The 27,843-nt window shown below is 49.3% G+C and overlaps 1 protein-coding gene across 3 annotated transcripts in view; it reads left to right on the forward strand.

Moving 5' to 3' along the window:
• The window catches only part of LOC142576144 (uncharacterized), a 146,115-nt gene that overhangs the window by 45,692 nt on the left and 72,580 nt on the right, over positions 1 to 27,843 (forward strand). For all 3 annotated transcript variants that reach the window (XM_075686104.1, XM_075686106.1, XM_075686105.1), the window contains exon 2: positions 9,367 to 9,634. In XM_075686104.1, the coding sequence (XP_075542219.1) occupies positions 9,367 to 9,634 (268 nt within the window). The remainder of the gene's footprint in view (positions 1 to 9,366; positions 9,635 to 27,843) is intronic.

Consider the following 27,843-nt stretch of genomic DNA (forward strand, 5'->3'; position numbering starts at 1 on the left):
GCTTGTTCCTCTCGTTTATATATTATTGCTTCGGTATTTACTCATCACTTTACACTATCCGGACAGCTAGCTCACTAAGCGTTTGAAAAGTATGCAGCCGTGTGATACACTTGACAGTCCACAGGCTCACGAACGTGGCGCCACAATAGGCACAACTGAGAAAACGTTATGCTATAACTTGGTGCGTTACCATTGTCGCCAAGCATCGTCCAAAGCTCAAGTAATATGTGGTGCGAAGAATGACTTGCAGAAGCAACAGTAGCTAAACCGCCACTGTTCCAGAAATTATCCCTGCGATCATTTGGAACTTCTAATTCGTCACAACGCGCGTCCGTTGTTTGCAGTCTTGAACATTTACCGCCCGCCATTTATTCAATTAAAAGAAGATAAAGCCCGAAATGTGAAACACTTGAGCGCAGGTATTAATATATATATATATATATATATATATATATATATATATATATATATATATATATGGTACGTCCGTCATCTATTTTAATTCGTCGGGAGGTAGTAAGATTCAGAAGCAGAAGAATAGTATAATTGAAGCCAACGATTTCTGATTAGCTCAATAAAACTTCTGACAGACCACGTGCCCGTCATCATATATGCCCCTCACACACACTCTCACGAAATTAGAACGAGCGCATTACTGTAACCGCATGAGTATAAAAAACGCAGCTCATGGGCGATGCATGTGGCATTGAAGCAGTTCGATTTGCTGCTTTAAGGCACATATTGCAATTTACGAATTGTAGTCGGTGAGTTTGCTAGGTGTATTCACTTGGAATGAATTTCCAGAATGACGCCAGCTTGAATGTATGCGCCATCAAGCTGTTGTTCGGCTTTCTTTTTATTTTTTAACGCAACGCTCTTTTATGCATTGTAGCACGAAAGCAACTGGTATATACGCCCATATATTTCTTTCCACACCTTGGGAAATAATATCTCAAAAGTGGTGCACGTGCCATCCTGGAAATTCATTTCAAGTGGATACGTCTCGCAAGCTCACCGGCTACAATTCGTGGATTGCAATATGAGCTGTAAATTAATTACTTAATTAATTAGTCGAATGCGCGTTTCGATTTCTCGTGCTTAGTAATGTCCGTGTCTTGGAATAATCCAGCTCTATAGGACATGAATTATGCTATCTGCGACAGGCTATTATTAAAAATTTCGTAAAACTTAAAAATGGTCACCCGGCCCTGCGTGTCGCCCGACAATATCCTTCTCCGTACATTTTCCCAAGGTTCCGAGCTCTACAGTGACTTCGCCTCTCACATTTTGCGCGCGAAGCACTACGAAATATGAATGTAATACGGCGAGAAAAAAAGGCACGCCGCAAAGGGAGCGCACGCGCACACACACACGGCGCACCTTGGTGGATCTCTCTCACGCTTCCGTGCGCGTGCGCGCAGACATGGTCCCGCCCGTTCTGTTTGGCGAGTTTTGGTGGCTGACGGCAAGCTGCAATGTGAGAGAACATTTTTTCTTTTTTTTTTTTTTTTTTTGTTTGGTTGTTGGAGACCATGCTTCGTTCAGATTTGAAATCGAGTGGGATGGTATCGAAAAGGTCTCGAGACTGGCTCTGTTTGGAAAAACACGTAATTCACTTGTACACCTGCATTCAAACAGTGTCACCTTTGAAATAGTCCCCTTGCACGTCAATACAGCGGTATCGGCGTTCCATGCCTCATTGCGGATACATCCCGAACGTCATCTCTCCGTAACTCGAAGGAGTCGAGCATCCTTCTGCGATTCTAGCATTGATTAAAAGCAGTCCAGTCAAAATGGCGATATTGGAACTCGGTTTCTTATTTTGGGAAGAGAGTGAAGTAAGCTGGAGGCATATCTGATGAGTAGGGTATAGAAACCCAGTGCCGGATTAAGAAATGCTGGGGCCCGGGGCTAAATTTTCCTCGGGGCCCCACTGATTATGATGATGATGATGATGATGATGATGATGACGCGACGATAACAATGACGATCACGGTTATCGGTTACTATGCCAAATATTGGACTTTAACAGACCCCGGGGTATTCGCTGTTTTCATGATTATTTTCAGAAGAAAGGTTACATGCCTATGAACACACGCATACGAGGGTTATCTTGCATCTTGATATAACGTTTGCAATATCTCTGCTTGGGGAAAACGTGTTTCTTTATTCTGTTAGGTTATTATGTAGTGCCTATTGTATGACGGGCACGTCGCTATCATTTAATCGTGAAGTTTGTCACAAATCCACCAACTGCTCCATCGCGATCACTCGGGAAGAAAAGAGAGACACGAGTTTAAAACATTCGAGCATTTCAGTTTGTATAGCATATTTCGGCTACCACTGAACCATTTTTGAGTTTTCTTGTGATGGAACGCTCCCTGGGTGACGCTTTACAAGTTTTATTGTATATATAAGGAAGGCTGCCGGCGGTGCCCTGGTGGCGCCCTCTTTAATGTTGCTGAGGGGCCCGTCATGGAAACATTTTTCGTGGGGCCCCTGGCCCTCGAGGCCTCGGGATTGCAGCCGCGCCTTAGCCCATAGGTTAATCCGGCTCCGTTAAGAAATGATGTCGTTTACTGCGAGATACTCGCGTGTCTGAAGTGATCTGTTGTGACAGGGTGCGTTGTCGTCGTGCAGCATCTAGCTCGTCCCGCGATCGGTCCATTTTCCCCGCACGGCGTCCCCCCTCGGGCGCGCCCTAAAACTTGGCAGTAAAGCTTACAGTTTTGCTTTAGGTATGTATGGTCCAGCGCCTGTGTATGTCCTTTCTACGTGTGCGTGTCACATGTAAGTGCGCTGCTTCAATATCACGGCTCAACTAGTCCATCAGTATCTGTTACAGTTGTATGAGTCTGACCATTCGGGAGCGATTCCTCACCGTAAATGCCGAAAAACTATGAGCATGCACTTCGTCGGCCTGCGGATGTGCGTATAGCCTAATTTTTTTTCCCCGCTATTGAAGAGGTTGGGCTTTCCCACTGCGTCGACTGTTGCTTCGTCTCAGTGTCGTCGTATCCCGTATGTACGCCCAAGTTTTCAAGTTTTGGTCCCTTGAAAACTTTCGACGTGAAAGTCTCGTCAGGTTTCGTCTTCGCTTATTGCGCTCTCTCTGTCCCCGAAATTGAAAGCCCAGCTCAAAGGTCGCCATTTTGACACGATTGCTTAAATCGAGCGATAGAATCGCGGAGGGGTGTTTCATCTCGTTCCGGAAAAGAAAGAAAGAAGGCTTCCAGGACATATTCGCGAATAGGTAAACTGGGAGCGCTGTATTGCTGCGCAAGGGGGACTATTTCAAAGGTGACAGGTTGTTAGAACGCACATAAATAAATTACTTTCTTCAAAACGGAACGCGTCTTCGAACGTAGAGGTGGAATCTTGGGTTTTTCACGTCCAGAAATTGCACAGTTGTTTATGAGGGAAGCCGTATATAGTGGAGGGGCGGCGGATTGATTTTGACCACCTGGAGTCACCAAGCGATGACAACTTGAGGTCCATCTCGCTTACATTTTGTGTGGGTAAGGTAGCGGAGCACGCGGTCCTGGATCGACTCTCCCGGTTCTTGGAGAATGGCGACAAATTCTCCCATAGTATGACAGGATTCAGAGCAGGCCTATCCACACAGGATACTATGAAACTAATTAAGCATCAAATCAAAGACAACGACTCTAGCGATACACGGGCCGTTTTGGGACTTGACCTTGAGAAGCCCTTCAACAACGTTCTGCACTCGCATATCCCAGCCTCGATATATCGGCTCAATCTAGGTGAGAGATTTTACAACTATGTTAGATTGTTCCTCTCGGATAGGAAGGCTATCCTCCGGGTGACCGATCTCGAATCAAAAATGCTGGAACTTGGCGAGAGGGGCACGCCACAAGGGACGGTCATTTTCCCCCTCTTTATTCAGTATAGCCATGGTCGGCCTTAGCAGAAAGCTTCTCGAGATTCAAGGCATCAAACACACTATGTATGCTGACGATATAACTATATGGTGTACAGGAGGCAATGATGGTCAGGTCGAGGGAGCCTCACAGGAGGCCGTAGACACTATCGAAACCTATCTCGAACCCACCGGTCTCAGATGCTCCCCCTTGAAGTCGGAACTCTTACTGTATAGTCCCAAGAAACTCTGTCCAAGGCCCAAGGGGTGGACATCGGGTGGACACCCAGAGTCGATTTAAGCAAGGTCTTGGGCATGATCGTTGAGTCAGGGAGTACAAATGGCAAGACTATAGGCAAGCTAATTGCTAAAACTGAAAGTGCCGTTCGTTTAGCTCGGAGGGTATCAAATCGGCATCATGGACTCAAGGAAGATAACCTCATTCGACTATTGCATGCCTTCGTTCTGTGCCAATTTACATACGTGACAGCCATGCATCGATGGAAATAGGCAGAGCGAGATAAATTGAATGCCCATCTTAGGAAGATTACTAAGCGGCTTAACCGTATACACTTGTACAGAGCGTTTAATACAGCTTGGCATTCATAATACTCTCGAAGAGATTGCATAGGCCCAGGAGCGCGCACAGCTAACTCGCCTCACTACAACGAAGGCAGGGAGATCCATCTTGGAGGAACTCGGATATCACCCCGATAGGGTGGTGGAGGAGTTCTATTACGTTCCTCTGTCGATTCGTGAGAACATCAAGGTCGCGCCCATACCTAGGAACATGCACCCCGATCATAATCGCGGTAGAAGGAGGGCAATGGCGGCCAACATCCTTAGGTAAATACACAGTGATCAGCGACAGGTCAGCTTTGTGGGTGCCGCTTCTTGTAAGGGACGTCAGGCGTTCACCATCGTCACTTTCGATGGTCGGCAAGGAATCGCCAATGCTGCCTAGGTTCGGACGAGGGACTCCGAAATTGCTGAACAAATGGCTATTGCACTAGCCCTGCTTGATAACTCACGGGATGCCATATATAGTGGTTCAAGGTCTGCAGTCAGAGCATTTGAAGAACGCACCGTTTCCAAACAGGCCCTCAGACTTCTTGGGGCAAGGCAATCACGCACCACTTCGTTTGTTGGTTTCCCGCACATCAGGGTCAGGTAAAGGGTGCTCCTCCCAACTACAGCGAGTCGTCTCATGGGGCTGCGCGTAAACTTGCCCACCGTGCTATCCCCGACCAATCGGAAGCCGACTCCCCAGAGAACAGGGACACGCCCTCCACCTACAACGAGGCTACTAAACACTACCATCTCAGCTGTAGAAACCTACTTTGTTCCTCATCCGCGGCTCAATAGAGCTCAAGCACTAACGCTCCGTCTACTACAGACGAATGCGTATCCCAATCCGTCGCTCTTACGTAAAATCTATCCGGATACTTAGAGCAATGCTACCTGCCACGATTGTGGAGAAATAGCCACGTTAGACCACATTCTCTGGCGGTGTGCCCGGTCACGCTCTATCATCGATAACAGCTCGGCCAGATGGGAGGCGGTTCTTCGCAGCCCTCATCTGGCTGACCAACTCTGGGCCGTCCAGCAGGCCCACGATGCGGCCGAGAGGTTCGGCCTTCCGGTTCCCACGTGGGAGCGGCCCGCCATATGAAGACGCACGATCTGCAAGACTTCACTGAAGTTTTGCCATACAATACCATAACTGGAGTTCTTTAACGTGCACCAAAAACGTAGTATACACACCGGCGTTTTTTTTTTCCCTTTCTTTCTTCCTTCTGACACCTTCGTAAAGCGGCCCTCGCGGCCGGGGATGGAGCGGCCGCGACCTCGCACTCATGAGCAACTCGACGCCATGGCCACTGATCCATCATTCGGTGGCCAAAGGTGAAGTGTAAAATTAATAGGAGAAATAATTGTCGCGCGCTGATAGATATCGTCGAACGAGTGTTGCCAATCGGGACGTATAATATACGCCACCAACGGCAACGCGCAGAATGAGCGCCGTAGTGCAGCGCGGTCTCTGTTCGTGATTGGGCGAATTAACGGACGATGAAAAAAAAGCCGCAGTATAACGCAATTTAATTGCCATAATGTCTCCGTGTTAAATCAGAGGAGACAGACGAACAGAATTGGGGGAAGAGGACATCTCTGGTCGCGACGTCGTAAACGATCTCCTAATTAAGAAAGGAGAACGACGACGCGGTGCGACGCGATGCGACGCGACGGCAGACGCTCTGCACAAATGGCCTTGTCAACCAGCGGCCTGCGCATGCTTTTGTTTCGAAAACTGCAACTGCCAGTTGTAAGACGTAACTGCTGTGATAAAAATGTTCGCGCCCTTTGAAAGAAGGCAGCATATGCAAAACGAAACCAGGCGCAAACAGAGTCTATATAGTGGATGACTGTTTGCTTTGTGTCAATTCTAGAGAAATCAAACTAGCAGGGACAAAGGCTGCTGCGCGTACGATCAAAACATAGTGCCATAGTCGCCCAAACGGCCACGTTCTCGAGAAATGACGGACCATGTTTGTTCGTGGCTGCTGCAAACAGACGCAACTATTTGCGTACACCCCGTGGCCGCACGCACCCCCCGTATAGTATTGATTGCAGGATAGCGACTTGCGCGATTTGGTCCGAGTTAATTGGCGAGGATGCAGCGCAAAGAACTGAACTGCGGGGAAGAGAGGCGTGTTGCTAGCAGGAAGAGGTACAAACACGAACGCTGACTACCAGCCACGTGGGATGGATCGCAGGTTGCGGGCTCGAGTCCTGTTCCGGCTCGCTGAAGCACGGCGCCTTATTCACCCGTCTCGTGCCGCGCCTTCGAACAGTGCCGAACTTTTCGGAAAGCGGGCGCATTGGGAGGCACTCGGGCGGAGCAGTATAGCCGGCATGTTTTGCAAGGCTGTATATATCCGCCTGTACAGCCTACAACATCCTCTTCCTCTTACTACCAACTGCATTTTATTGCGTGGTCAAAGAACGCATACCGCCACGTGTGTGCGATAACGTGTTCGATAACCCCTCTCACTCTCCATGCTCCTATATATATATTTATACGTTCTACGACCAATAAAATTCAGTTTGTAATCAGCGCTTGCGCTTGTACCTCTTTCCGCTCACCACACACCTACGTTCTCGCACGTTGAGGCTTAGAGCTACATTCACGCAGTGATCCCCATCGAGTTTTCTACAGTAGTTACTAGAGGAAACTCTAGCTGGCGCTGCGATCGTTCCGCCACCATGTGAATGACGGGTGTACGCGGGGTTTGCCTGATCTTCGTGCTTGTGGATTCATGCGTTCGTGTGGATTTGTTTACGATGCCTCTGTTCGCCTTCATTTGCCCAAACTCCGAAGCAGTGCTGTTTCTCCGAAGCGAAGGAGGCAACACTACTCCTCACACACGCCCAGTAAATGCGAACCGCGGCTTCTGCAACGCAGTACCTTTCTCGAAAATGATGACTCTGCAAAGTCACGGGGCCATTTGAAGCCACAAGTACGAAGTACGCGCAGGCAAATTCATGCGCTAACCATCGTTCCGATGTATACTGGCTAGCTGAACAGCCGTGTTTTCCGCTTTCTCCAGAGGCAAGCGCCACGGTTCCCTGCAGGATTCTTTATTTTTCCTTTCTGTAGGAAACTCTATACGGCAGCTCCTTCATCGGTGTCCCTCGTGCAATAACCCCTGAGCACCGCTTCTCCGTACACGGGCAGCTACGACGTGTGTGCGGGTTCTCGGTGGCACAACAGCCGCGCCGAAGCACGCACGATCTTTTCCTTCTCACACAGAGGCGCCTTGACAGGGCTCCTTTGCCAATGGCGGCCGATCTGCTCCAGCGTCCCCGTGCCGTATACGGCGGGGCTTGCAATTACGTGGGTGACTCGATCGCCCCATTGGCGCTCGTGATGTCTTCTTTCTATAGCTCGGCTAATTCGGCACGACGGTTTAATGAGTCGCTTTCGCTCTCGTCCCCCCCCCCCTCCCCCTTTCCACTTGCGGCCCGTGCGACGGCGCGCCGCGTGCCTCTATGATATATACGCTACACAGCCTGTCTAGTCTGTATGCGTGCAGAGAGAGCCCCTCGTATACGTCTACTATACGTGCCTGCCCCGACGTCTCGCGACCCGCCAGAACGCTGACGTGTTTTGACGTGTTTGTTGCGCGTGAAGAGCGCATCCGGTCCTCCTCTTGCAGATCCATATGGACGCGGCCGCCGTGAGTTGTCGGTTTCAACTCGACGTGCGCTGTATACACTCTCTCTGTATATGCGTTCGCGCTCGATTTCGACCATCAAGTCGCTTGACGAACGCCTGTCTCGTCGCGTGTGCAGCCGTGACGGGCCCAGAGACGTTCGCGAGTATTTGAACGAGCGCACGCAGGGGCTCACGAGCGCATCGTTCCTGTCTTTGGCATGTGTGCGTGCGTGCGTGCGTACGCGCGCGTGCGCTTTCTTTCTGGCTGATGCGTTGTCGAACACACTACGTTTTGGCGTGGGAAAGTGTGGAGTCGCTATAGCTGTGACGTATACTATCCGCGCCTCTGCCTGTCTTGAGTACTTGAAGCACAATTAGATACCACTGAAAGCAACCGTCCGAAATTATTAGCGTAATTACCTAAGTCATTAAGCGACCCTACGCTTATCATACTTTATTAAAGTTATATATATATATATATATATATATATATATATATATATATATATATATATATATATATATATATATATATATATAGCCCAAACCACGATGCGATTGCGCGAGGCACGCCGTAGTGAGGGACTCCGGATTTTGCATTTCGCTCAATGTTATATTTTGCCTTTCTCGAACTCATTCGATTACGGAAGTCATCCGATTCTAATGGCATTAAACATCGCTGTGTAGAAACCGAACAACATCATTCGATGCTAATGCCATACGATTCGAATGAAAATAAGACGTCCAGTGTGACAGGTGTATAAGGCAGCCTTTCCAGACTTTCTGTCGAGAATATCGAAGCTCTGTTTCTGTCACAGACATCGAACGTAGCTTTGAAAGCCTGGCGTGTATGCGCGGTTTGTGCATGCTGTTGTTGTTTCACTGAATCAGTCAATTCACGATGAAGTGGTTTTCAGATGCAGCTTCACCGTTGTCGCTGATCGACACTCCCAGGAAGCTCGATCTAGCCGTTACGTGTATCGGAATTGCCTACAAAGCTGCACGTAAACATTCAGACGATCGAACACAGCTAATCACTTGCGGAAGCGGCATGCGGTTTACCCCCGTCACATACGATCAGTTCCGTAGAGATACCGTGCATATGGAAGGCACGCATAACGATTGCCTTATTACATTCCTATTGTCGGACCTGCATGCAGACATTTTATATATTTCTTTAATTTTTTTTTTTTAGCTCGCGCCTTATGTTACCCTATATCCGCTTTGCTGAGCCCTGCGCCGTTTCCGCTTCTCCCTACTCTGACAGGCGGATGTTCCCCGCCTACAAGGTGCGTGTTTCCGGCCTGGACAAGAAGTCCAAGTATATCCTCCTCATGGACATTGTGGCCGCCGACGACTGTCGGTACAAGTTCCACAACAGCCGGTGGATGATCGCCGGCAAGGCCGATCCCGAAATGCCCAAGAGGATGTACATCCACCCGGACTCCCCGTCGACCGGAGAGCAGTGGATGCAGAAGGTGGTCTCCTTCCACAAGCTCAAACTCACCAACAACATCTCCGACAAGCACGGATTTGTGAGTAATTATGTGTACTTTTTCTCTTCCCCATTTGCGTAGATTCCGTGGGCAACAGTATTGTACATAGGCAGTGAATCACTTACGAAACTACCCGCCGTGGTTGCTCAGTGGCTATGGTGTTGGGCTGCTGAGCACGAGGTCGCGGGATCGAATCCCGGCCACGGCGGCCGCATTTCGATGGGGGCGAAATGCGAAAACACCCGTGTGCTTAGATTTAGGTGCACGTTAAAGAACCCCAGGTGGTCAAAATTTCCGGAGTCCTCCACTACGGCGTGCCTCATAATCAGAAAGTGGTTTTGGCACGTAAAACCCCAAATATTATTATTATTACTTACGAAACCGTCGCTATTGGAATCGCGTAGTGCAGAGTTAGAACGTTCTATTTGTATCTCTTGCCGCGTCGTCTGCAGCTCTGTCAGTCCAAGCTACGAGCCTTCGTGCACGGGTTTCCACAAAGCTACGTCACCGGCCCCACGTGTAATAACGACTTGTGCAGAAAGCATATGGTCGAATGTCTTGCGTAGGTGTACCCGCTCTGTGTGAAAGGAGCATCTTTAGTTCAATCAATTCATTCGGCTGCCTCTAAAGGTTGAATCTACGTGCCACGTTCCAATTAAGGTGAACCAAACCGCGTATGCTTTGAATTCACTCTGCCTATAGAAACTGCCCGCGTAAATTTCACCCCGTCATTATAGAGACGCATAAACACGGCAACAGTTGTTGTCAAATGCACCCCACTGAACGTTCCTGGAACGTTTATCGGCCAAGCAAAACGGCGTGTTCGTGACTGAATGTTTCCCTCGAGAATACGAAGCGTCAGGCTACCCGGCCGAGGTGAATGACTGCGTGCAGCAACAAACCCTCGCTTCGATCTGCTTCACTCTCCGGCACAGTTTGCCTGTAACGCAGGCACTAGCTATAGCATTCGCATTCACACGCTTTTGTAGAAGCCACGGATATCACCGCATACATGCTGGCCCGAGACAAAGAGCCCGTCTCATTTGCTGCGTCCGTGTCGAGGAAAACAGAACAGGTTGAGACGCACGAAAAGGCCCGAGAGTCTTGTCCGTGCCTTTTTCTCTGTACGTATATGCCTCGGTGCCGAAATTCCTCGTATGGCGTGCTCGTGAGACTCCCTCGCTCCTTTCGCTGTTCACCTGGCTTCGCGGGGTTCACACACACAGCACTCGAGCAGCGCGCACGCGTATGCACAGGGGCAATGGATTGAAAGCTTGGCTTGTTTGCACGAAACAGAGCATAAAGCGGAGCCGCTGTGCTCGGACCGCCCCGAGGGCCTCGATCGCTCGGCGGGAGGAGGGGAAGTAGGAGTGGAACCGCTGCCTTTATCGTCCATAGAGATTCTCTCTTCTTCAGCCGTGTTTGCTTCGTCATCGCGCCGATGTTGTGCCTGCCTCTTTACGAGTTTGCTTCTGTCTCCCAGACGAGGCTCTCTCTCTCTCTCTCTCTCTCTCTCTCTCTCTCTCTCTCTCTCTCTCTCTCTCTTCGTCTTTCTCAATTGCACGTACGCACGTACGCTTGTATGCACAGGATGGAGCGAAAAACGGCCCTGAGGTGAGCAACTGTGTTGTGCGTTGCTCGCGTTCTCACGAGGTGTCATTCTCCTCCGTGTTTCCAGGTGACTAGTTTTGCCCTCGCAAGGTTTGAGGAACCGGGAGCGTGAAGGTGAGCGGAGACGGGATGGGGGAAGGACGAGGGATTAGCCCTTTCTTCACCCTCGTTCTCGCGACGCTTGTGGTATACCAGAGAACCACCGTATGATGTAAACGTACGCACATACGTAAATTTACGGCACATGTGCGCGGAAAACATCGATGCTCTGCTACTGTCGGCGTTTAACTGCCTGTGTAACACGCGCACTACGTGGCTGGCCGTTTTGGTAAATGTAGATGAACCCGTTTTGGTATCGGATAATGTCCCTTCCCTAAAGTCAGCTGGCTTCCTCCTCTTCCCATCCCCCGATTCTTTGTTCTGAATACATCCCTACTTTCTGAAAGTCCTTTCTTCCCCGCCGCTTCAACCATTCTCGAAGCATCTCCACCGGAAGAAAAGAAATAAAAGGTTTTTGTCTTCGTGTTTACCTTCTCCCTATACCTTTTGTTCCCACGACTCGAGCCGCTGTTTGTCCACCAGATGCGGCCACTTACTTCTCGCAGGATGTTTGCCCTCTGCCACGGAGGTCGCTGGCAGGATAGCTCCTTGTAGATGTGGCGGCACTCTTTCGCGCTCCTCGCACGACTGTCGATGCGCGCCCGCGAATGCCATGCGTGTGTGTCCCAAGCTTTTTTTGGCCTCTTCACAGAGCGCGTTTGTGTTTGCGCGCTCGTGTGGCGGTGCCTGTGAATCGTGGAAGGTCGGAAGTCGTCTAGTGGTCGCTTTCGGAAGCTTTCCGACTCTCTTCGCCGTAGAACCTCTCTATAATCTGCAGCTGTGCTCAAAGGGACGAGTAGGCGCTCAGAGCTCGCAAACAGCCGATGCTGCCTTCGAGGAATTAGGCCGCGTCGCTGTATAGTTTTGTCATCCAAATGAGAAATAACGTTATGGGGCTTTAGCGTAGCGTAGATGTACTAACGCGGAGGTATACCGAGATATCTCAATTTGAAGGCGCGGTAGTCAGCGCCGGCAGTGACATGTTGTGACGATAAGCTTAAGAGGAAGCTTTCGCTCGGGCCCAACTCCGACGCGGCCTATTCAAATACACGTAAAACGCAAAAACGCTTTTCTGAGATAGCCCCTAGATAGATTTTGATAAAGTTTGTTGCATTTGAAAGAGGAAGTTAAATTCTAGTGACTGTTGGAAGCGAAATTTTGATTTAGAGACTCAAATTTGTGAAAGCGATTTTCAAAAATTTGAAAGTTCGAGAAAAATAGACGCATGAAGTTTATTAATTAATAGCACGGCATCAAGAACAGATATCGGGATTCTGTAAACGGCGTCCATTAGATCATTCAAAGCGGACAGATTCGATATGTCAATTTATATTTTACGTGAATTTGTTACGTTGTGCACGAAGGTTCTGCAAAAGCTGTATTTCCATATTACTGAATTTTTTTAGAGTCATGTGTAACATATCAATTTTGTCCACTTTAGATGTACTATCAGATGCAATTCACAGAATTGTGCTACATTTTTCTTTCCTGAGTTAGAGAGTTGTAAACTTGGTAGTTTCGTTTTATGAGAATTTACAACTTTTGCCAATTTTTAATAAATATTGAGTATCTAAATCCAAAATTCGAAACCAACAGTCACTAGATATTAAGGTTTTCTTTTAAATGCAACAAATCTCGTCAATTCTGGTGCAGTGGTTGCCGAGAAAAACGAATTCTCCTTTTGTATGTATTTATATAGGAGCACCCGAGCTAAAGCTTCGTCTTAACCAAACCGTACAGAAGCTTTATGGAAATGATTGACTGCGTTTCACTTGCCTGACGTATATGCAGACATTAACTTTTCACTTTTTCGAAGCCTCTTGCGACAAGAATGTTTTTATCGCTTTATGGTTCATCACGATGACCCAGAGGCCGCTACCGGCGTTGGTGCTCCCGTCCCCGTCTTCCGATATTCCAGTATGTCGACGTTAGCATGCACATTCGGGGCTACGCTAAAACCTGAATTGTCGTTCGAATGAATTCTGACGGTAAATATGGAAGTCAGTCGCGCAAACTTCTGACTTAATGGGCGCACGACATTTGCGCTTTGCGTTTTCTTCCGGATGTTCCCTCCGAATTCTGTGCAGTTATCAAACCAACACGTGCTTGCCACTATCATATATATCTACAGCGTAAAACTGCTCGCAAAAAAGAAAAAGTAGAGCCAGGTGCATTCACTGCAAAGTATATGCAGTACCGAGCCGCGAGCATGTAGCAAAATGCTCGAGTCTTCCATTAACCCCAAGTAGTCGGGGTCTGTGAAATCAGGTGTCCTCTTCGCCACAGTTTAGGCGGCGGTGGCACGACGGCACCGTTTCAAGCACCGCCCTCTCGACGCCGTGAATACACAAACATTCTCCATGCACGTGACGCGGGAAGGCCGACTCTTCCACGCTTTGTTCCTCCGCACCGCAATGCTGTGGTCGGCAAAAGCCGCATCTCCGTCAAAGGGTTGTCTACATACGCCCGGTCACGTGCGTCGACGGTGAGCCGAGAAAGACCTCCTACGACGAGGACGGTGTCGACGCTGCGCGGCACTCGCAGCAAAGCCACGTGGCCCGTTGTGTGGGTCGTGTAATACAAACACGCGCTACGACCGGCACGAGGAAGCCGTGTTTGCCGGCGCCGTTTCGTAAACTGTATACATACGACTTTATAATGCGAACGCGTTCACCGCTGAGCGGTTTCGACTGCGTGTGAGGCCTCTGATGTGAAGGAGCGTGGTTGACTCGCAGTGATCAGCCGAACGGGTCCGCTGTCTTGGCGTTTGGCTTCGGTATTCCGTGACCTCTTCGCACCTGCTGCTGAGCTTGACGTATGTGTATGTACGTTCCCGTACTTGGGGCGTTTGTGAGTGGTACTTTCCTTCTGCTGAAGATGAGAAGCAGGTGTCGATGGACGTTGAGCGCGAGGTGAGTTGAGCAGTTGCTGCAGTCGAGAATGTTCTCTTTTGAATGCGTGCGTCAACTAAGAAGTAGCTTCGGTTCCCTTTTCTCTCGACGGGGCGGCACGTAGTGCATTTGCTCTTGCTCGGGCCGGGTGCGCGGTTTGGGTGTGCACCGACGTTAGTCGTTGAAAGCGTTGTCGTAGTGGCAGTGCGCTGGACCAAGGTGGGACAAAAGGAGGACCACACAAGGCGGAAGCTCTGCAACGCCAGCAGCAAAAGTTTGCGTACAGCTGAGTTCTCATGAAGGCCGTATATACAGGTGACTGTCCCGTTGCACGCGGCAATTGTGAATTTGAGACGTGCGGTCACTCGAGTAAAGCATACCTTCGGTAGCGATTGCTTTTTTTTTTCTTCTCGTTTTTGTTCGTTCTACTTAAAAGAATAAGAGACGTGCAAAGTGCGGTATAAGACAGGACAAACGCTGGGCCTTGATAAAAACGCGCAGCGAAAATAAAGTATAAGATCAAACAAAGTGAAAATAGAAATTTTGATGCAAGCCTCCGCTCGCTTTTCGTGGCAAAACGTTGCGTATAGCCGTGGCACGTATCCTCCTGAAACCTGAAGACAGCTCAGGGAAATAATAAATTCTGAAGGCAGTTCTTTTTTTACTGACCGATGTGTGTTTTAAACATGAAAAACCAATTATTCGATTATAACTGCCACTGTAAGATGCCAGAAGCAGCGTGTTTATGTACACGGACAAAGTGATCAACTCCAAGTTTGGTATGGTAAAGAACTGCTTTTCCTACGCATAAACACAAAGGTGTGAAGATGCGTGTGTTATCCGCCGTGGTGCCTCAGTGGTTATGGCGTTGCTCTGCTATAAGCACGAGGTTGCGGGTTCGACTGCCGGACAGGGCTGCTACGTTTCGATTAATGCGAAACACAATAACGCTCGTGTACCGTGCATTGGGTACATGTCAAAGAGCCCCAGGTGTCCAAATTAATCCTGAGTCTCTCCCCTATCGGTATGCTCCGTAATGACATCATGGTTTTGGCACGTACAAGCTCAGAATTTGTTTTTAAAATTTTTGTAACGTCCTGGTATGTGTTGCCAGGTTGACCCTACCTCGGTTGTCGTGACTCATCGTTCCTTTTTCGACCGAGACACACGGGAACCCTTTCTGCGTAAATTTACGACATGTGCTATACATGAACAGCGGTTAAAGCTTCAAATATTTTTATCCCTTCATCGTTAAGTGACCTTGGAAAGAATGCGCAGCTGAAGTGATTTTTGTTCGACTTTACACAATGTCCACGAAACGATTATAGTGCTGATCGAGCAACAGAGGCCGTGCGAAACGGGAGGAGGACCCGGAATAAGGAATGAAAAAAACGGGGTCAGAAAGCCAAAGGTGTATACGAAGAAGCGCTAGCCGTCATCACGCGAGAAACACCGGCCCTCAGCGGCCTCTGTCGGGGTATCCAATAAACAGAGTGTACATGCGTGCGTGCGAGCGCAAACAAGCCCACCGGCGTCGACAGGTTTACAGCTCAATCGATCCAGACGCCGACCTCTCGCAAGTGCCTGCTTTAAATACTTAACCGCGGCAGGGGCCCATTCTGGGAGGACCGCCGGGGGCGTCGTTGGCCCCATCTCCCGAAACGGGGCCGCGGGGGCCACGACTCCGCCTTGAGCGTTCTGCGATCCGTCGGAGCGAACGGGGTTCTTATACCTTCTGCGCTTTACATATGCTCTGCTGCTGCTGGTGATAGTTGCGGTTGTTGTTTAGTCTGGGAAGCTGTACCGCACAGCCTGCTGTATATTTTCAATGCCTGCCCCGGGATGCCGAAACCGGGCGCCACTTAAGTGCGACGCCACTTTCCAAGTGGTTGGTCACACTCAGTTTGTGGGGCATGGTTAGAGTTATTGTAAACTAGCATTCAACGCTTGTGCGAACGGTACAGCTATACGGCAGCGCAAAGGCGAACGTTGTTCGTCCTACAACTGGAACAGGGCAAATTGTAGTGGAATCTTTGGAATATAATGCCGCCGCTGTCTAACCACTGGTTCCCATGCGCGTTGGAGTGACGGGGCAGGCATTGTAAAACAGATAGGCTTCGGTTGGACCACCGCATTTCTTCTTTTTTATTAAGCGAGTGAGCAAATTACTGTTGCGTAACGACCACACTGCCCTGAAAACGCGCGGACACGGGCAGATACGAAGAATTAAGTATTCCGCATTGGTGTCCCAAATAAAACCTAGTTTGAAACAACCGGCCCAACCCGGTATTACCCCGATGAGAAAAGCATCCGCGATACGCCATTTACGCCTGCAGGACTCCTCCTCAGTGATCTTTAAATGTGCAGTCGCATTCCCCATAGATATCGCGCGGACCTATTCCCTCACACCACTATTTCAAAAGCCGAGCGTAAATTTGCTCTAAACGATTCTTTGTCCCCGTGGATGGCTGCTTACTGTATACCAATACAACACGGTAACACGGAAGGTATATGTGGTCGGGACAGCCACCGAGTTAGTCCGTCTATGTGCGTTACTCAGCGTCTGCGCCACTTGCTTTTGTTTGAGCTCAACGGTTGTCCTTTATTATTAGGTCTATATAACTGTTCTTTCTAATCATTTCATTTATTCGTCGTATCCTATGGCACGTACTCGGATTGCACGACTATAGCCGGCGTTGCGCCCTGTGGAGCCGCCGACTTCCTTGTCCGAGCACAAGATGCACCGAGTATATAGACTCCCGACGTGGACCGATTCCTCCCTCATTGGTGCAGTTAACCCAAATGCAAGCGCCGTTCGCGCACAAGCCTTGTGTAAACTCATTCGTCGGCGCTGACTGCATACCGGCCCAACGCACGCGTTAGTGGCCGTCACTCGACTGGTTATCCAAATTGTACCGCAACGATATATATTTACGAAGCGCAAATGAAAAAAAAGAAAGAAGAATGAGAGAAAGAAGAACAGAAAGAAAAGAAAAGAGTGAGAGGAATGAAAACGGCGAATAAAAAGGCACACTCTGCGCGCTTCGCCACTGTGTGTTGCGCGGTGTACATTTAACGCGTGACGACGTCGTGTGCGTGCCAGCCGGGGAAGTTGGTCGTTACACTCCCCCCGGCCCACCGCACTTCGTATACGATCAACCGCGCGCGCACAATGTTCCAACCCCATAAAACGGGCGTTGCGTGGAACGCCTCGGCACTTACTGATTATCCCTCCCTCGCGTCTTTCTCCTTAAGCTGTATACACCCCGTCCCCCTTCTTCCGCGCTTCTTACTTGTCATCCCTCCTCCTCCTCCTCCTCCTCCTCCTCCTCCTCCTCCTCCTACTCCTTCTTCTTCTTCTGTCCATAGCTCTCTCACAAGGCACAGAGTTAATGCCAAGACAACCGCGGGAACAGCAGAGGAAGTTTCAGGAGCGAAGTAGGTATAGAGTTGTGTGTGGGCGCTCGGCTAATTTGCCTCGGCCTTCCCGGTACGATGGCGGCGAGTGGACGACTGCCTGTTGTCCGCGCGAGTCGGTGTAATGAAATTTGCTCTTTGTGCAAGAAAAACAACAAAAGAAAGGCGTCGCTCGTGGTCTGTCGAGGACGCAGTGTTTATGTAGATGCCCATATAGCTACCTCGCGGACTTTCGTCCCGGATAACCGTCCGCTCAGCGCATATGCGGACCGAGGGAGGAAAGGGCTACAGAGAAGGCTATCATTGCCGAGCGTGCGGAGTAGCGTGCGTGTGGGACACGCAATGTGCTGGAAGGCGTGGAGAAAGTGTCCGCCTACATAATTGCCGGGCCGCACAGTTACGCGCTGCTTCTCTTCGATAAGTCGACGGGCGCTGTTTTCTCTGTTTATTTTTATGCGTATAGACATATATTTGTTTCTCTCTTATATCCGCCCTGTTTCTGGCCGCTCCGGTTCTGCGCGGGGAGGACACGACAGGTCCGATGGACACGGGTGTAATCGAAGGTTGCCTTAATGACGCCTAAGTGCCGTGGCAGCGCCATTGCAGCGCGCGTACCCGTGCGCGCGTGTGTGTGTGACGCGTTGATTTAGGCCCGTGCACATATCGCATTTAGTTCTGCTCGTTTCGGAGGGGTAGAACATCAAGCTGCGTGCATGCATGTCGGTAGAAAGAGGCAGCGGGAGGTGCTTGCGGAGGCGGAGAGATTGATGCGATATTTGCGCCAGAGAGAGAGAGAGAGATGAATATGGAAAGGCAGGGATGTTAACCAGTCAAAAGTAAACAGCGGGCCTATATATACTATAGCGGTGGAAGTGTTAAGGCAAGTGACTGGATGAAACCAGGGCCAGTGGTCCACAAAGCCGTCAATGAGCATTACGTTCAGACTCGCCAACTGTTAGCGCTTGTGATTCAGGACAAAATCAATATTGCGATTCAACTTGTCTGTATATGTATAGAATACGATGGTATATCTTGGAGGTTAAACATGCGAAATTAGGTGGTAAGGTTTTACATTAAACGGCAGAAAGCGGCTCGAGTTGAATATTCACGGTTTGAAAGCCGAAGCGTATAGAACACGGGCGCCATAGGAATGAAGTGAACACAAACGCCGAAGGGCCTTCCATCCTATATGAAGCGGCAGGTTGGCTATGAAGGAGGCCACGTAGTTCGGTTCTCTGGATAAGTCTTGAACGCCTGAAGGTCTTTAACGTGCAGCTAATGCTCGCTCTACTTAAGCGCTTTCTTTTTCATTTCGACTATATCTGAATACGGCCGCTACATTAACAAAGAAAGATGAAGAGAAGGTTTTTCGATGGATAGCTTAACGTTGGTCGATGGATAGGATAATAATAGACGTCACATTACGACGTAAAGTGTTACGGCAAGGCTATGCGACGAACCTGTCACGCATCCGAAAACGACGCCAACTTCTTCAAGCTATCGCTCGGGCAACGGTGACAGTTTCGGATGGTTAAGAAAAACGTCAAAAGCCCCGTGTTTCCAACGGGCGTGTGTAGAACGGGAACAAACGCGACGGCGCGTGTACGCGTCTGGACATGAGCTCGTGCCCCAGTGCGACGCCTTCTACCCTTTGTCTCTGACTCCCATGCCTCTGACTCCCGTGCCTCTGGCTCGCACCGAGCATGTATGTACCGGGACGAACCGGCCGCGCCGGGCCGCGAGCGTATATACAGTGACGATTCCTTCTCTCTCCTGGGCGAGAGCGTTTCCCGTGGAGCCATAAATGACTCCCCTCACCAAGAAGCGGGAACCTTGGCCTTCGTTCTTCGTTACGAGCACCTTGTCGAGCTGACCCCTCTTTAGTAGCGATGTAACTAAACATTTGGTTGTTCGTGACATCGCCTCGTCTCAGCCTGCAGGACTTCTACGCTGATCGAGCTGCATGGACAAGTTTCAAGCCGCTGAGTATAGCACTAAACCGAGGTACAAGAGAGAGAGAGAGAGAGAGAGAGAGAGAGAGAGGTTGACCACATTATTTGTCCGGCTGGCTACTCTGCCCAGGGGGGCGGGGTATAAGAGCAGCGAAGATGAGGAGAAAAGAAAGAAGTTGAAAGAAAGGAAAAGATGTGTCCGCACATTATAGTTTTTGTCAGTCGCGATGATTCAAAAAGTAGAAGGAAAAAGAAAGAAAACGTACTAGTAGTGCCTTTAAAGCAGTTCGGGACGACCTCGGCTGGGACCAGGGTCCAATTGTTCTGGTTTCCGTATAAGGGGACGGTTGTTAGTCGTGTCGAGCGTGGTGCCGAGGACGTTTCTTTGCACACACAAAAGGTGCGTTATACGCCGTGGACTCCGCGAACAACTTGTCGCGAACACGATAGAAATTTGCTCTCGACCAGTCGATAAAGGACGTGACATCGCACTTCGGTCGTTGCCAAGTCACTGTGGCGTTGTCGGAAACCACCAAGCATATATACGGCCGCTCGATATGCTCGTGACAGTATAGCGATGGCGTTGCTATCCCTATGCCAAGAACGCAGGAAGTCGAGAGTCCCTTTGCAACGAAAATGCACGACGGAATGATTACACATCAAAAGCGAGTGATAACATACTCGGGTTGAAAATATGACAAGGTTATGAAAGATATTTCGCAGCTCTATAGCGACGCATATAATAGAAAAACAGTAGTCGATATCAGAGGTATGATGGCTACTCTTCAATTTCCGTGGCACACACACACACACTGTTCCTGGAAGTCGTCCCGCGTGGATAGAATGTATTCGTATTTCGCATAATCGATCAACTGACTAGATTATAAGGGCTTTACTAACGAAAGGTACGGACTCCGGGCTTCAGAGTTCGACTAAGTATCTTAAGGACGGACCAGGGCCGCTATCTTGTACACGCTCGAAAAGCCGACGTTCGATTTCGCCTAGCGCGATTGTCCAGGCTGCGCCGATATCGCGGCCTATAGGTCAACCTAGTCCAATCGCGTGAGGCGAAATCGAACGTCGGTTTTTCGAACGTGTACAAGATAGCGGCCCAGGAAGACTTTTAGCGCGGTCAATAATAGCAGTCTCTAGAAAACTTGCCTATATACTCCGCAGTTGGCGTTTCCTTTGGTAAGCTTTGGTAAGCGAGCGATGTCAAACAGTATGTGTCCCAGCTGCGTACCATACATATCTCGGCTTGGATAAACTACAACAGCAAATGCGAACGCTTTGGTGCATTTACCCACGCTTATGCACTGACCAGAGCATTATAGACGCGCTTGACCAGCTAGCTCTTGGTGCGTAAGCGTGTATCTTCTTTGTTGCTCGGTTATTCTGGACGTTCTATGTCTTAGCGAGCTTCGGTATGAAATTATTTTTCGCATTTACGGTAGACTACCCCTAAGACAATCTGTTTCCACGAATTGTTTACACTCTTACCCCAGATTCAGTTTGTTGCCGTTGATCTCGACTTCTGATAGAGATTCGCCGAGTCCTTTCGTGTTCGTCTCCCTAGGTGCTTGTTTTTCTAAGCGGTCATTGTTGATCGTTTGTCTTTCGGCCTCTCCGATTCAAGAGTCGTGTGCGAATTTCCAACAAATGTTCGGGGAACTCAGATGCTGCACAAAAAAATTTTTTTTTCAACTTAGCTAATGAAGTCGTGGGCTACGATACCCGCGTGAGTATACCTGACCAATGCAGCGCATGTCCCAATTGCATACCGCAATACCGCGCATGAACAAAATTTAAATTTCTGGTTTCTGCCGCGTGATTTCTTGCGACTATTCCTCGCAATCGTACCCGTTGCCATCAGCGCGGTCAGCTGTTATTCGTACATCGTTTTCACAGTGTCAGGTACGTGGCAGATTGAAAGTTGCGTATAGAAGCGCCTTCCTGTATACGTGTTCGACATTGTTCAAACGTATCTAGGCCGTGCGTATGACGCGCATGAAGCGACCTTACATCTGCGTAAAGCTGGTCGTGTGTATATGTGCGCGAAATTTCCTCGGCTCGAGGCGGTTGCGGCACTCGCACGCAGTTGTGCTGACAAGAGAAGCAGGCCGCAGGATGATACCGGGAGCGCGCGAGTCGAAAGCGGTGTCACATGACTCATGTTGGGCTTGCATGCAGCGGCACCGTAGATTACGGTGTCAGACCTCGTAACGAGCGATGACGCAAGAAAGTGATTTGCGTAACGTTACGCACAGGGGAAATGATCGAGCGATGTGGATGGAAGAGCAAACGGGGGTAACCGATACGATATAGAGGTGACGTGAACCCCGCAAAGCCCGAAAACCATTTCACATCTAAGAAAAATCAAAACAACTCGTTCCCATTTATTTCTGGCCATAGAAAGTGTATAAGTTCGAAAAAACAATAGTGAAATTGTATAATTGAGTAAAGGTTAGATAGTACGGTAATTAATTAGTAATTGATTTGCTAAATTATTTACAACTGAGAACTCCCTCCAACATAGGCCTATCGAAATACGCTAGTATAAGCTCTACAGTGGGTGCACAGCGCTTGAATCGAAGTGTTTAGGTATCAAACTCAGCGCATCAAAAAGTATACTCTTGGCTGTGTGGGGTTCAGATGAAAAAAAAAAAAAAAAGAAAGAAAGGAGTTAAGCAAGCCATATGATGTGTGGGGCAGATAAGTGGTGGTGGTCTATGAGAGATTGAAAATGGGTTCCCAAAGCAAGGAAGAGCAGTCGAGGGTGGCAGATGACTGCAGGTGGTGGGATGACGAGAGGAAATTCGTAGTCATAGACTGGAGCCAGCTGACGCAATATAGGGGTCCCGCAATGACCATGAAACGGGATGTTGACAACGACCACGATGATACACAGGTGCACCAAGGTGTCTGTATACGTAAACGCAGTGTGTTTTCAGTTACCAAAATAGCCAAAATGAAAAAAAAAACCTTGTTCCAGTTCGGCAAAACCGCAGAAGAAAAGAAAGCGCTCAACGTGACCATCGATTCATCGAGAATCATCGACCACCCGATTAAGCAACAGGAAACCGCGGCCATGCACTGAGTCACCGTCGTGCGTGCATGCCTATTCCGCTCATTCTAAGCCGACTGACGGGAGGGGAAAACGACAAACCTCCGCGTCTCTGTGTGTCACCATCCCACGACGTAAGCGCTGGTCAGATCACGCACAGTTGGCGATTGACCAGAAACCGCTTTATAATCAACAGTCGGCTATATACTATAAGCTATGCTATAACCTTATACTATATATCAACCGTCGTGTATATATACCATGGCGTCGTCAATGACGACGACCGTTTCATGTATGTGACGATTTCGAAAGCACCACTGTTGTGTGGTCTGTACAGCAGGCGACATGCCATCTATAATGTTGCGCGCTTCACGAAACGAACAGTATATGGCTAGAGACCAACCGCGAGCTCGTACTGCTACACACGACGAGATTCCTTCTTCCGCGCGCTGCCGTCAGTACATGGAAAGCTGGACATCAGGCTGCCTGCACCTGCAGGCTTCTGTTTCGCAACTTCTAAATCTCACCAGGCACGCTCATTTATGAAAAAAAAAAAACAGATGGTGGGACCCACGTTGCCTGCGACCGCCAGGCTGACTATACGGACCGCTTAAACGAGTTCCTGCGATGCGCACCGTATCAGCTCCGACGGCCTGGGGATTCTCCAGCGTACACCGATTAGAGGTCCGGATCATCAGGAGTGCCACGGGAACCACGACACACAACTAAACTGCATGTATGGTGAAGGCAAGGGGTATATGTGTATATATAGCCCGCTTACTTTTGACAAAGTCTGTATACATGCACACCCGCGGTGTTAACTGTAACGCGAGGAGTATATCGCTGTCTGTATACCCGCGCGATTGCCCCGGCGCCCTACATATATTTAGACTGCCGCGTCCGTCACGCGTCACATGTAGGAACTTCACGCATATACTATAATATCGAATATACTGCAGTAAACCACGCACTGGGCACATATATGCACGCACCAGCTGCGCTTGTCCGCTGAAAAAAAAAATATATATATATATATATATATATATATATATATATATATATATATATATATATATATATATATATATATAGGCCTGGCACGTTGGTGGCGCGTGACAGGCGTTAACCAGCGTCAAGATCGCAGACGCAGGAAGACAAAAAGAATAGTAAAAGCGGCTAGCACAGAGCTGATTTGCAGGTACACGACTTGTACAATTTATAGGCGCGCTTTTTCTCGCGTCGCGCTCGAAAGCAAAAAAAGAGAAGCAACCAGATTGTCATTTCCTACATAAAGGCATTAAATTAGACCCTCCCGCGTCTACAGTGCGCGCCGTCAGAAAGCGGGCATACATACCGTGGCCTCCGAGATTGCAACGACGATGCAATTTTACTTGGACCTGCTTATCTGACTTCGGTATACGATGACTGCGTAAGATGAAAAATCCAGCCCCCTGTAAACGGGGAACCGAACCCGGGCCACAGGCACGGTAAGGAAGGAAGGAAAAAGTGGAGAAGGAAAGGCAGGGAGGTTAACCAGTTTAGCGTAACCGGCTTGCTACCCTACACATGGGAGAGGGATGGGTGCGATGAAAGATGGGGAAGGGGGAGAGAGAGAGAGAGCACATAGCACAGCACACAAACATCGTCCGGTAGAGTCTATCAATCTGGCATTGTACGTGATAACACTGTCAGAGCCGCTTGTCCAATCCCGTCTCTTTCAAAAACTGAAGTAGTCCCTTCGTCGCCTTCACCTGCGATGTTTTCTGTCGGCGGCATGTGAAAATCGTGTCGAGGGACAATGGTCTAGTGTCAAGGTGCGCCAGAACGGATGCCAGGGACTGTCGCTGAACATTATATTCAGGACAGTCGCACAGAATGTGTTGCAGCGTCTCCTCGCAAAGACAGGCATTGCAGAGAGCGTTGTCGGCCATTCCAATGCGGAATGAGTAAGATTTCGTGAAAGCCAGCCCTAACCATAAGCGATAAAGCAGAGTCGCCTCGCTTCGGCGGAGTCCAGTTGGCATATAGAGATGCATCAAAGAGGGCAGGTGGTATTGACGGTTGCTCTGGTTGGTCTGGCTGTTTGGTGTGCACCATGAAGAGAGCGTCATCTCCTGTGCAAGCACTCGAAGTCTGCTAGCTGCGTCGGATCGTGAAAGCGGTATGGCCTCTTCTTGTGCGTCTTCAAGAGCTGCCCGAGCTGCATTATCGGCGTCTTCGTTTCCAGTGACGCCGCAGTGACTTGGCAGCCACTGAAACGTCACGTGGTGTCCTTTCTCCTGTGATGTATGGAGTAGGCATCTAATATCGAATACGAGCTGTTCGAATGGCCCGCGACGCAGAGCTGATAGTACAGATTGTAGGGCTGCCTTTGAGTCGCTGAAGATGGACCATTGTCGAGGTGGCTCCCGACTGACGAAACGGAGTGCAGCGCGAAGAGCAGCTAGTTCAGCAGATGTCGATGTTGTCGGGTGGTCAGTCCTAAAGCTAATGGTAATAGCTTTTGCTGGGACAACCACAGCACCGGACGAACACTGGATGTTTGTGGAACCATCAGTATAAATGTGTTCACTGTCCGCGTACCTCTCGTGCAGAAGAAGCAGAGACAGTTGTTTGAGGACAGGTGACGACAGTTCAGACTTTTTTCAGATTCCTGGTACACTGAGATGGACTGTGGGGCTGATAAGACACCAAGGGGGTATCGATGGTTTAGATGCAGCGTTGAAGGCCGAGGGAAGTTTGTCGTTGTACTTGTTGATAGTTTTAGAGAATGATGATTGGTGCCTGTCTGAAGGTAGTGCTGCAAGGTGGTGATAGGGGGCACGTGCAAAATGTCTGATGTGCGTTCTCAGGGCTTCCACCGTAATGTGAGTTCGCATTGGATGGTCCCGAGCAATCGCAAGAGTCGCCTCTGTTGACGTACATCTGGGCAAACCAAGGCAGACTCTGAGTGCTTGAGCTTGTACTGCCTGCAGAACACGAATATTTGTCTTGCAGGTGTTGTTCAGTACAGGTAGACTGTATCTTAAAAAACCGAGAAAGAGAGCTCTGTAGAGTTTAAGCATGGCGTCTACTGACATCCCCCACGTCTTCCCTGTCAAGTATTTGAACAACTGGGAAGTAGCTGTCAGGCGCCGTTTCATGTAGGCCACGTGTGGGCTCCAACAGAGGTCTCGGTCAATAATGACGCCAAGGAATCTGTGGTTTCGGACATAGGAAATGGTCCGCCCATTGATTGAGATGATATAAGGCGTCATCGGTTTCCGAGTAAATGCGACTAGTGCGCATTTTTCAGGTGAAATGCTGAGACCCTGTTTACACAAGTAGTTCGCTGTCAAAGTGGCCGCTCTTTGAAGTCGCGCACGTATCTGAGGACGTGTGACTGCCGATATATAGATGTCGTCAGCGTATGTTGAAATCTTGATGGTAGTTGGCAAGCATTCAGCAAGTCCAACAAGAGCGAGGTTGAATAGCGTCGGGCTGAGAGCACCGCCTTGAGGAACGCCCCTGCTGGTATAGCGTCGCGTAGTTGGGCCATCGTCAGTTAACACATAGAATGATCTTGCAGACAGGTAACTTGCAATTCACAAAAAAACTCGACCACCTAGGCCAACCGTCGCAAGAGCGTCGAGAATGGCCTCATGTAATACGTTATCGTATGCCCCTTTCACATCTAAGAATAAAGCTGCAGATAAACGCTTACGGGACCTTTCGTGCTGGACATATGAAACGAGATCAACTACACTGTCGATGGAAGAGCGGTCACGTCGGAAACCAGCCATGGAAAGCGGATAAATCTTGTAAAATTCAAGGTACCATTCCAGGCGGCCAAGGATCATCCGTTCCATTATCTTTCCTACACAGCTGGCCAGTGCTATTGGGCGGTAAGAGGTGAGTTCTAATGGGGATTTGCCCTGCTTTAAGAGTGGCACCAGGCGGCTTACTTTCCATTCGTCAGGAACATTTCCCTCCTGCCATGAGGAGTTGTAAAGGCTCAACAATTCTATCCGTGCGGACTCTCCGAGATAGCACAAGGCCCGGTATGATATACCATCTGGACCCGGAGATGATGAGCGCCTGCAGAGAGCTAGTGCCGCTTCGAGCTCCTACATTGTAAAAGGAAGGTCCATGCGGCAATCACGGGAATGGGGGACGTCAGCTCGGGCTGGAGGATCTGGACGAGCCGCTTGGTCTGCGATCCGCGCACAAAAGTCTTCTGCGACATCGATGTCTTGCCGCCCTTGGAAAAGCGCTAGCGCCTTGAATGGAAAACGCTGTTCCGGAAGGCAACGCAGACCTTGCACCGTTTTCCAAATGTGAGACAGTGGCTTGCGGGGGTCGAGTGTCTGGCAAAACGTTGCCCACCGTTCCGACGCTAATCTAACCATACGACGCTGAATCTTCTTTTGCATCCTCCTGGCTGCCCTAAGGTCATGGATTGATTTTGTACGTCGATATCGACGTTCCGCCCGGCGACGAAGCGCTCGAAGTCGCTCTAATTCTATGTCGAAGTCATTTCGCGTGGAAGAGATCGTCATCATGCGAGTGGCGTTTTGCATCGTCATTTTAATCGTTTGCTCTAACCCAGAGGGTAGGCCCTCGCGGCAGGCATCTTCCATCTCAGATTTGAAGTTGGCCCATTGAATCGTCCGAATGGTATTCCGTGAGCCTGATGTAGACGACAAGCCTTTGATGTTCAGATAGGTGGGAATGTGGTCACTCCCATGTGTCTCAATGTCTGGAAACCACTTCACACATCTGGCGAGAGAGTTGGAGACGAAAGCAAGGTCGAGGCAGCTGCCGTATGTCACGCCTCGAAGAAAGGTGGGGCTACCATCGTTCAGGAGAGTAAGGCCATAGTTGTGGGCGATACTTGCTAATATTCGTCCTCTTGCATTTGTCCTTGTACTTCCCCATGCTGGATGGTGTGCATTGAAATCTCCTATGATGACCCATGGGGCGGGACAAACACTCAAGATATCCGCAAATCTTTTGGTATCGAAATTGCTGGAAGGCGATATATACACGCCTATGAGAGTAAACAAGAGTTTGTTCTTTTTAACTGTGATGCATATATATTGATTGTCGTCGTGGGGCGCAATTGGTTGCAAAACATAGGTGAGTTCACGACGAACAAAAACGACGATTTTGCTGCATGCACCGTTTGTTGATGAGATGATAAACTCGTATCCTGACAGTCTTATTGGTTTCGAC

The sequence above is a fragment of the Dermacentor variabilis genome, chromosome 3 (assembly GCF_050947875.1).
Source record: "Dermacentor variabilis isolate Ectoservices chromosome 3, ASM5094787v1, whole genome shotgun sequence".
In the NCBI taxonomy this organism is placed as follows: domain Eukaryota; kingdom Metazoa; phylum Arthropoda; class Arachnida; order Ixodida; family Ixodidae; genus Dermacentor; species Dermacentor variabilis.